The sequence below is a fragment of the Juglans microcarpa x Juglans regia genome, chromosome 1S, assembly GCF_004785595.1.
Source record: "Juglans microcarpa x Juglans regia isolate MS1-56 chromosome 1S, Jm3101_v1.0, whole genome shotgun sequence".
NCBI lineage: Eukaryota > Viridiplantae > Streptophyta > Magnoliopsida > Fagales > Juglandaceae > Juglans > Juglans microcarpa x Juglans regia.
The window spans coordinates 17,359,455-17,371,434 of NC_054595.1; the positions used below are offsets into that span (position 1 = coordinate 17,359,455).

Sequence of the window (11,980 nt, forward strand, 5' to 3'; positions counted from 1 at the left end):
GCTTTGAATCAAACCATAACTTGTATATAATCATGTTAACACTTCATCAAATCAAAATCTACCCAACATTTCATCAAAATCTCACAAAACTTCCAAAGTTCACCACAAATACCAAAAACTATCAACACCGAACCTTTCCACCATCAACACCCATTTTCATCAACACCCAAGTAAACTAGACTCGATGCTAGATAAAATGGAAGAGATTAGAACTAAAGAAATACTCGCAAAGGGGTTGGAATGAATCAAGCAAAAATGCCCAAAAAATTTCCTCTTTACCTCTCTCGGTTTTCTCTTGGAAGAAGGAAGAAAATTGTGCAAGTGTGGGAGGCAAATGGAATAGGGTGGGGTAATAGGAAGAGGTTGATTTGGTGGGTGAGTGAGTGACATGTGAGGTGAGGTTGGCTTGTGAAAATGGAAGAGGAAAAGCTTAAGTGTGCAGCTAATTTCTTGCTGTTGTTGCTGCTGTTAAGTGGGTGAGGTTGATGTGTGGCTTGTCTAACTTGCCTTCAAGGCACTATTTGGGGCTGGACATGAGGTGAAGGTTGGAGAAACTTGTTAAAGAAGTTTGAGGAAAAAGGTGGTTTCAGCTGGACCAAAAAGGGGCTTACCGAAGGAGGTTTTATTTGGGTTATAGTTAGGGTTTCAATTTGGGTTTGGTTCAAACATAATTTTTCTTGGTCAAATACAATTACCAAGATGTAAGAGAGTGAGTGAGGGTGTAAAAAATGTGTACTTGAGTGTTTGGTTGCATATGGAAGTGCTTAACCAAGTGAGAAAATACTTAGTCACAACCGGCCATGTTTAGTGTTTGGAAACTATTTTTTTTTTTTTGTTGGCCAAATGGTGTTTGGTTGGATGGAATAGTGATTGATGTAAGAGAGTATGATGACAAGCTTGATTCACATTCTATCTCTCACACACTTTGTCCTCCTGATCTTGACAAGTGTTCTAGGGTTTCTATGTGGATGGCTAAGATTGTACCATGTGTCTAAATAGAAAGGTTTTTAGTGATCCTAAATGTTTTTGGATATCCTACAAGGCGATTTGATAGTCTTTTTAACCAGATGTCACGTGTCTCTCTCCCAAATGGTTACTATTCACCTAAAAAACTCAAAACTTTTTATTTTATCATAAAGTCCTAAATATTCATACGAGTCTAATGGCACAATTTGTTTCATAAATTCTACTCCTAAGTGTTTTAATTAAATAGAAAAGCAATTTTGTCACTATAGTGGATTGAGATCCGAATAGGGTGATATGCTGACAAACTAAAACCTAATTGACTGCTCGGTTCGTGAAATTCTTTAGGAATTTCATGGCATTTCTAAGTTCTAAAGAAGTTCTTCATCTATCAAATTTCTTTCCGGTCGTTACAATATTTTAGGCCCTAATCCAGGCCACTAGCAAATTTAATGAGTCTTAAAGCCGCTAATACTAATAATTCAGGGCGACTCTATATTTAAATTCAAACTATGTCAAACCATGTGAGAGTAACCCATAATATATATAAATAAAAGAAATCATGTATAAGAAGAATTAATTAAGGAAGTTTAGCTGTGGCTAAAAAATCTTAATGTAGTTTTATAATCGGGCATTCGACTTTATAAGAAATTCTGGTTTTGTCCCTACTCTTTTGGTTGGTGGTCGATCAAGTTGCTCTGTAGGGCACTTATATTATTTGTAGTGGACCTCCAACAACTTCATGAGGATTTTACGTAACAGTGATTGATCTAAACTTGTAAACCCAAAGTAGATTCTAAAAGGCAAGAAGAAGAAACAAACACAAGCACAGGCACACATATATATCATCCTATAAAATTGAGACATCCCGTTTTCTAAACCACAAAGAGTTACTTCCTAGAGCAATTTCAAAGTGATTCGACTAGAGTTTGACAAATAAGGAGAGATAAGCTTTCAACAACTAGAGAGAGATGGATTCTGCCTTCAATTGGTGACAGATTTTTGGCAAAGAAGATGAAGAGAGGAGAGGAAGAAACAAGTTTCTTTAGAACTAGAAAGCAAAATGGGTTTTAATTAAGATTTAGGGTAGGTTCTCATTATAATAAGATTACAATATTTATCTTTTATATTGAGTTTTCAGATATATATCATATCCCAACTTTAAAAAAATCCTAATTTTGAGGCAAACGACGCTGCAAATGCAAATTAACAACGTGACAGCCTCACTAATACCTCGTTTGTTTTCTCAAAACTTCTTAACTCTCTCATCTAATCTCATCTAATCATTACAACTTTATCAAATTATCATACAAAATAAAATAAAAAATTCAACATTTTCAAATTTTAAAATAAAAATAATATTAAAAAAATATATTTTAACAATATTTTATTTAATTTTTAACTAATTTTATCTCCTTTCATTTATAAAAACAATCGAGATTATAGTATGAAGTGTCTCATTCTTCTTGACTCTTTTGTTCACAAAGGAATATAATATATACATTTGGTCAAAGGATGATTGAAAACCTAGCTAATATCAAACTAAAAACAAAAAATCTCATTTGGAGTTTTGTGATTTAGCGGCACATATTATATTTAATTAATATATAAATATATATATTTATAAAAGCACTGCATGGGAAATGATTTGGGGAAATAGTCATATCATTTGCTTTTGCCTAGAAAACCAAAAGGTAAGTCGCTAGGCCCCTCATCAGTTTTCTTATAGCTACCTCAAAACCCTAATATTCCTTGTTTTTTTAGCTACAAAGTTTTTGTCACGATGGAAGAGGACGAACCCCAAATGTACCACATGCGTTACAAGCCAATTGCTAATATGATATGAAAGAATTTCTCCCTCAATTAATAAAGGGTGACCGGTGACCATATGGGATTCCCCATCTACACCACCTTTTTATTTTATTTTCTCTTTTTCCTTTTACAAATTCTGGAGCTTAATTGACAAAGGCCATGACCCCTCCATGTGGTTCCACAAACTTTAGGGTTAAATTATTCAATTTTTCTTTAAAATGCTTGTCCTTTTCTTTTCTTTTTTCTTGGCTTTTTGTAGTACTCGCATGCATGCAAGGTGTATACCCATATGAAAAAAGAAAAATGATAAAACATCACTTACTTTTCACAACATTTTACACAATAATATTTTAAAAAAAAGTTTAATTATATATTTTTATAAATTAACTTGTAAAAATAACATTATTTTATCAAAATATTCAGCTTATTTTACAATATGTATTATGAAATATGTTGTGTATGTAGGATTACTTTAAAAAAAAAAAACTTCTATATTTCGAAAGGGCTAAATATCTATGGTCTTGGGGCGTGCCACGACATATTCACATGTAACTAATGATTTTATTCCTGTGTACAACCATGTTCTTATAAGAATCTTGTCTAATATATTAACAGTAACCACTCTAGTCCTCTTTATCTGACTTTTCTGTTCATTCAACTGAGACGAGCACAGCAAGAGAAAGGCAAACTTGCTAAGAAGCAAAAGGATGGAATAATAAACTATTTTAGAGTGCCTACTTAAAAGCTTTAACAAAAAAAAAAAAAAAAAATGTTTTGGAACTTTACCCTCAAAAAAAAAAAAAAAAACTCGATGGTAAAGGTAAAAAAACTGAAAGAGTAAATTAATTAATTAGCAAAAATAGGTGATTTTCCCTTTGAATGTTTGTTTATTATAAATTATAATGGATCTCAATGTAAGTTATGTATTTAACACACTGATTTATAAATGAAATAATATATATAAATAGCAAGAGAATAGGGAATGATCCATGTTTCAGTTATCTTGGGATAAAGAATTCTGTTAGTTAGATTTACAACTCATTTCAACTCATCTTAACTCATTTTATTACTATTTATTAACTTTAACTCACAAATCTTATTACTATTCACAATCCATCTTATTACTATTTATAATTCATCTTAACTCATCTTTAAATCTAAACGACGTGAGTTATAATAAAATATTATTTTAATATGTTTTAGAGATCAAAGCTGGGCAATCCAACTTACGTTGTTATGACAATAGAAGTACTTTTGCTTAAACAAGTATAATTATGCTGTTAAGTATGGTAGTTTATTTATGAATAATATTAGATAGAGTTATGAATTGTATAAATGTTGTATATTTTTTTAATAAATAATAAGATATATATCTCTTATTAAAAAGTTAATTTTATTTATGTGAATGTCATATTTTTTTATTTAAAAAAAATGAGAAATATGAATTAAGGGCTGACGGTAAGTAGCAGCAACAAGCTGGAGTGGCCGTATGAACCAAACACAGAATGCATGCCACATGGCTAAGCACTATCAATATTGATTTGATGTCCCTTGGAGCCGACAGTACCTTTCAATTTAATTTATGACTAGATTTCGTAGCGTTAGGGCTAAGTGGACTTAAAAATTAAGACACCTCATCGTTTTTAGAGTGTCGACATCTTGTGTTAAACTATAATGAACATTGGGACCTAATTCAGAATAAAGCCATTTGGCCACTATATATGTACTTAATTGCCTTTTATTATAATGTGCTTGCTACTCCGGTCTAGCGAAAATGTAGCAATTATATAATTTTTATACGATGAGTGATTATATATATATATATATATATAATGTGGTAGTGCGGTGGGGATGACAGAAACTCTTGATCAAACTTTTGAATGGAGGATGTTTGTTGTTCAAATATTGAATTGATTAGCATGTTTCTTGGCTTCCAATCATAGTTTTATATAATCATAGCTAGCAGTTGATGGCAGATTATGATCATCAAAATGCAGGCGATTGAGATCGATCCTTTCTTATTTTCTTTTTTCTATTATAAATATTCTAACTACAATATAATTAGTTATTAAAATCTCTACCTTTACTTTTAAATTAAAGGGTTAAAATAGACGTGAGGGTGGAGGAAGTAGATCCCACTTGTAGTTACCCCCTCTAGGTTGGTCCAGACCTCACATATAGCTAGGCTAAATTTGCCACTTCAACATGGGCGACAGGTCAGAACTAATAATCACTATAAGAAAATTTCTTATTTGTTGTCAGTTATTTCTTGTAAAAATGATTATTTGTTGTCAATTCACCATAAAGGTGCTCAATCAAGCCACCTCTAGCCACTAAAATGGTGGTTGAGGTGATTGGACACGCCTCTATATATGATGTTGGTGGTCGAGCCACCTCTACCAATATGATAGGTTGAAATGAGAAGTATAAGACACATACCCGGACACTTGAAATTTATAAGCATAATCAATTAATCATCTCATCTCATGGTCGACTCAACGAATGATACATATATGTTTTTGGTGTGTAAATAACGAGACAATTATATACAAAGAAACATCTTAATATGAGACAAAGAAAACGATTATTTTTTCTCCCAAAACATGTGACATGATTTTTGCTCATGAAAATATTAACATATGAACAAGAGACCTCCTAACTATTCATAGCAACTAAACAAATTCAAGCAAGCAACAAATTCTAGTTATGAAATAACGTTTTGCTCTCATCTCATAAAGGTATGTTTCGAGAATTTGATAAAGGCTCTTCCTTAGAATGTCATAAAGATTAATTACTTATTGAAAATCTTTTAGGTATTTTCAAAATATAATAATATAATACTGTAATTTTACCTTAATTTATATTATACAATAAATAAAAATATTTCACATAGTAAGTAATTAAGTCGAGTTAGTCCACGATATTATGATAACTTTGGTACGAGAAATTCGCTGTTTATAAAATGTTAAGAATTCCGTTATCAATGTTAGGTGATGGAGAATGGTGTTCTTGCATTGTATATTATAAATGTATTTCTTTTATATATATTTTTTAAATGTCTTTAAATATTTTTAAAAAATTAAAAAAATACATCAATTTACTAATAATCATATTTTTAATTATTAAGTAAAAAAACACAAATAAGTAAATAACATTTTACATGATAAATCGGGAGTCCGGACATGATGAAGACTGTTTCATCGCATCAGGTTCTGTGCAATGATTGTGACCATAACATGTGAGATAAGCAAATGCGGGCAGGAGTGGCAGCCTTCTTTAAAAATCTGCTCGATCACTCTGTCATTTCATTTGGACAACAATAATTAGGAGTAGAGAGTACGCGGAAAAGATAAACACTAGTAGTAAGCAGTTCAACCCAGCCCCAGAAAAGAAAAGGAAGTGATGAACAGTAATTCTTCGAACAGTGCTCGTTCGGATTCCATTACAGTCACTGATGCTCTTGGAAAACTTTAAAATGGAGGGTTTAAATCAGCCACATGGTTCCATGTGTTTTGCGCAGTAATTGCTTGCCTGCCTGATCGAAATGAATGCTACCCATGTGCATGTCTGCTTTTTCCCCCATTCCCAGCCGACCCAAATACCCATTTTGACATATTTTCTAATATGTTGATACTGAAGTCTAATTTGTAGAGATTGACATGATATTTTTCAAACAATTTTAAAAAGTAGACATGTTTCTATCACTATCATTTTCATACATACTCATCATGCATTACACTGATAGTGATGAAACTCGAGCACCCGTGTGCCTCAGTTTGGTCATGCAACCCAAAGACAGAGGCAGCATCTCGGTAGATTCTGAGATGCAGGAAAAAACAGGGAATTAATCCAACTGGGGGATGGGGATGGGCCTCTTGAGAGTGACTCTCCCTAAGGGACCTGTCCGGAGATTACGCCGTTTCGTAGGGTAGGTGAATGATAAAAGATTGCAAAGAGTTGCATGGTTGAGGGGATTCAGATATATCTCCAGCTTTCTATCACATGGTGCCCAAATTTGGAGGGGGCGAAGGCTGGCAAATGGACCATAACGTGGGGGACAAAGAATCCATGTGACATTGTATCCCAACCCCCAGTCCCAGCTTGTCTAATAAACAACTTTGGCGCTTTCGGCAACCTTTTTTAGGCAGTGGAGGCAAGCCTATTCATGACACACTCACATGTTGTGCTCTGCCTCCTCTCCCTTCGTTCCTTGATAATATGTTCACTTTTTCCCCACCCTAAACAGCTACCGTACGTGGTAAAAAAAGAAAAAAACAGTGTTAGGACAGTTTATTAGTACCTCATTTTCAGAGAATGCGATGCAAGATAGCTACACAATTTATGAACAACTTCATGCGAATTTATGGGATTCTCATAATTTCCTTAAAATTAGTTTGATAAAAATCCGTGACATTTGTCCCGGGTTCCGTATCCAAATACAAAATAAAAGACCGACCGAGCATGTCTGTCTTAGAGAGGCATTAATGAATTGAACGAACACCTTCAAAATAGAGTAAGTGCGGTTTGTATAATAAAATCAGATGATTATAGATAAAAGTTAAAAGTAGAATAACATATTATTAAAATATTATTTTTTAAATTATTATTATTTTGAGAATTGAAAAAATTGAATTGTTTATTATATTTTATATGAAAATTTAAAGAAGTTATAATGATAAGATGAGATGAAATATTTTTACTATTCAAACTGAGTACAACATCTGTATTTTCTCAATTTTTAATTTTTAAAATATATAGTTTTAAACCACACCATTCATTGTCTCAATATATTCCTATAAAACCCCATCAGCTGCTCTTTAATTGTATTATTATTATTATTATTATTAAATGAAAAATAAATCATGTATGTCATTAAGTTCAACTTAAAGATTAAAATATACATTTAATTATATTATTAATCTTTATTTTAAAATTAATATCCTTTTAATGTTTAATGGTTTTTCTTGATTCTATATGATATAAAATGAATTTAAAATATTTTTAAAATAAAAATTTAAGATATAGGACTTTTAATTAAATATTTCATATTTGATCTTTAATGTTTTAAACAAAAAGAATGCTATGCATCAGCTACTATTCACTCTCACACTCTTACAATTATAACTTTTTTATAGGGTGTAGAAGTATTTTTTTATAGAATATAAAATATAAAATAGTAAATAGTAACCGATGAGAAAAATTTTTCCTTAAACACAAGCTTTACTTCTGTTAAGATATGCCATTTTATTTCTCTATTGAATCAGAGATAATGCCCAAACAACTACTTAATCAAGATGGGAAAGAAAAACTACATAATCAAGATATATATATATATATATATATATATATTTATAAAATTAAAAATTAACTTAAATTAATAATTAACAATTTATTTTGGGAGTATCGTACGGGTACGCAGAAGAAATAAATGTAATCCTTACAAACTACAAGGCCCATAAATACTATTAAACAAATGTTGAATATATCTCAACTTAATTACATAAAATGTAGTAAAATATATAGTCGCAGAAAATCTTGGTCCGAAACCGAACCTTTTTCGATGCGAGATTTAGAGGGCATTTTAAGAATAATTAAAAAATAATGTTGCCAATTGGTTACCCTTTTTCTGTTTTTTTTTTTTTTTTTAATTTTTAAATAATAGGTTATGAAGGGGAAAAAAAAAGAAGGAACTTGGAGTGAAATATAGGAGAGGGCAGAGACTGAGATTCCAAGGTAAGTGTGAGATAGATAGATTTACTTGCAAGAGAAAGGGGCATGTATTTAACAGGGGAAAAAAAAAAGGAGAAATAAAGAAGGATTAAAAATTAAGATTAAAACAAAAGGAAAAGGAAATGAAATGGGACGTGGCAATAGCCAAAGGGTGTCATCATCAGCTGGGCGGCGCTGAACTGGAGCCGGCGCCGGAGTCGGAGAGCCGCTCAGCGAGGGCGGTCATGACTCGGACCTGCATCTCTAGCGCTGCTATATAATCAGTAGCTTCTTCTAGAATAACCGGCAACGGTTGTTTGCGGCAACCGGGGACCAACCGGCCAAGGACCCGCACTTTCCTTTGCACGGCTGGTAGACTCTTCCCCTTCAGCCTCAATACAGTCACCTTGGGCTTCTTCGACGACGATCGGCTAGAACCAGACACCGTCGCCACCACTCTCTGCTTCTTGTGCTTCTTCTGGAACTTAAGCTTGAGCCGATTAGTCAAAATCGCTCGGCTCCACCTGCTCTTCCCCTTGGCGGCCACGGCCAGGACTGTATCGGCCGCCTCGCGCACGGCTCTTCCACGGCGGGGCGCGTCAGCCGAAGAAGGAGGAGGTGGAGGACTGCTGAGCCGGACTTGGCTCAGAGCCTGGAGGAGCTTCGAAGAGTAGATTTGTTGTTGAGAGTCGGACTTCCATTTGATGTGGTCCTGATCATTTTGATCCTTAGCTTGGATTTTCTTCTTCTTCTTCTTTCTTGACCGATCAGAGTTCGTTACCGGGTTCGAAAGCAGAGTCGACGCCATCGCTTTACAGTATGGTATGGATCCACAGGTATTCCGTATATCTCCGCTCCGATTGTCACAAAAGGATTCAATATCTCTCTGTCGTTTGCGGAGAAGACGAACACCTGGAAAAGATTCAGAGATTTATTAGAAAGAGAGAGGGGGAGAAGCTGAAGCTAAACCTGATTTTGAGATAATCAAATCTGATTCATTTAATTCTGGAATCAGATAAAAGTCCCGTTAGAATCGTTCAGGATCGTATATCGAAACACAATTCTGGTATCAAACTCTAATAAATATTTTTGAGAGGAAAGAAAAAGAAAACAAAACAAAGAATCGATCACAGAAATCGTGGAAAGGTGTAGGAGAGTTCTTACCTTTCGAATGATACGAGAGCTGTGTTCTTGCGTATCAGGCTCTTGATAAGTAATTTAGAGGTAATGGGAAAAGAAAAATGGTGGAACGGAGAGAGAGAGAGAGAGAGCGTAACGGGGTTGGGGGAGACGGGGTGTGAGGTGTCGCTTGCTGATTCTCTAGATGGATGAAGGGAGAGAAAAACCGTGGGAACGAGGCTTATAAAAGCAAAGCAATCAGAGGATAGCACGCGTTGGTTTCCTAAGAGACTGCATTTTTTTCCTTTTAATATTTTTTTTGTTAACATTTTGCTTCGCTCCGTTTTGTGCTCCCTGCATTAAAGCACCAAAAACTATCATTTTTTATAATTTTATTTAAATAAGATTTTAAAAATTTTAAATTAAAAAATATTAATAAAATAAAATTATATATAAAATTATGAACTTCTTTAAAAATATACTCTTAATTTGAGGATCTTGTAATTAATATTAATTATATATCTTATCAAAGATGAAGAGTATGAAGAACGGTTTAAATATTTATAATTGTGAATTGTCTAACTATCGCATAATCGTTTTGAAAAAAATGAATAAAACATGAGATCCACATAAAAAAAGAATTAATTTTTTAATAATAAATTATACTATTTTTGAAAACGATTACACGGCGTATACATACTTCATGATTTTATATAGAATTACTCTTTAATAATTTCTCCGCTTAACAAAATCCAACAACACCCTGTGCCGTGATTTCTAACTTTGGTATGCCACTTAAACCTTTTATAATCAGAAAAATTATATTTTACACTTCAAAATATCATTATTTTTTAAACGATTTGTGTATCTTTTGAGTTCTTTTTTTCTTTTTCTTTTTTTGATAAATAGAGATTTTATTGCTCAAAGAGGACTTACATCATCTCACTTAAAATAGTGGACTGAATACAAGAAGAAATTTCTTCCAAATCATACAAGTCTTCAGTTAAGTTAAGAGCATCTCTAGCTAAAATATTGGCAGCCTTATTAGCATCTCTTAATGTGGTGAGCAAACCGTCTAGCAAAGGAGTTGAGCATGTTCTTAGCACCATCAATCAACAGGCCTCCTTGGTTCCAGTTAGTATTAGTCTTATTGAGGTTATTCACTACCTGAAGAGCATCACCTTCAATTATAAGATGTATAATGCCCATGTCTCTCGACTAAAAATAACTGTTATCATTAGTGCATAGGACTCTGCAGTAAAGGGATTAACAGGTCGGTCTCGTGGAGCTCTGAGTGTACCAATAACATTGCCTTTTGAGTCCCTTATCATAGCACCTATACCAAATTTTCCTTTCAGCATTGTTAGTGGCAGCATCCCAATTCACTTTGTGGATTCCATCGGGAGGTTTCTGCCATACACATGTCAGATTTGCATCAATAGCTACATTTGTTTGTTGGCTTCCCTTCACATTTTTAAAGAATTGAATCTCCTCTTTTGCCTTACTGATAATTGAATTTGGGTGGGAAAAGCCTTGATCATGTATAACATTATTTCTTCTATGACATATTAGTCGAGCAGTAACAATAGCTTCCTCTAGTTCCTCCTGGTGCAGATTTTTGAGTAATTGGTTGTCATCTAGGAAGGATTACTTGAACCTGTCGTCTTCTGTGTTCTTTTACATCCTTGGCTCTATACATTTGAGCTGCTTCACAATTCCAAATTTAACATGAAATAAATCGCAATCATTTTTAACCAGAATGTTATGTTGCAACTCCCGTGAGGCCGCGAAAAAGAAGCAGTTTATAGGCTCCGTTTGAATGTTGAGTTGGTCTCGTCTCATCTCAACTCAACATCCAAAACATCACTCAAATATAAATACTTTCTAATTTCAAATCTTAACATTTTCATCTAATCATTATAATTTTTTCAAACATCTAAATAAAACATAAAAAACAATTTAACATTTTCAAATGTCAAAATAAAAATTATATTAAAAAATTATATTTTAACAATATTTTAACTTTATAACATTTTTATTCAATTTATTCTCTCTCATTTCTTAAAGTCTCATAAAACATCTTAACACAAATTATTTTACTATTATTCATAAATCATTTCACTATTATTTATAAATTTATCATCTTATTTTATCTTAGCATCCAAACGAGATTTAAATATTTTGTTGGTTATGTTGCTTGAGAAGCAAAACAAGAAAGAAAAGGATGGGTAGATTGGGTTGTTTTTTTCATTTGATTTTTTAAACCCTTGTTACATTAACTTAGAACTTTCCGTTGGTATTAAACTTAGGTGGAAAGGAGCAAAGCGACAAAATAATTGGCCATAGGTCTTTCTTTTAAAAGAAAAAGAAAATTATA

General features: G+C 32.9%; 1 protein-coding gene across 1 annotated transcript; it reads right to left on the reverse strand.

The window, feature by feature from the left end:
* Positions 1-8,504: 8,504 nt before the first annotated feature.
* Positions 8,505-9,843, reverse strand: LOC121247178 (transcription factor bHLH147-like). Its single transcript, XM_041145524.1, has 2 exons — positions 9,649-9,843; positions 8,505-9,396 (listed from the first exon to the last, which is right to left on the reverse strand). The coding sequence occupies exon 2, from the start codon at positions 9,290-9,292 to the stop codon at positions 8,666-8,668; it is 627 nt and encodes a 208-aa protein (XP_041001458.1). The 5' UTR covers positions 9,293-9,396; positions 9,649-9,843; the 3' UTR covers positions 8,505-8,665.
* Positions 9,844-11,980: the final 2,137 nt, after the last annotated feature.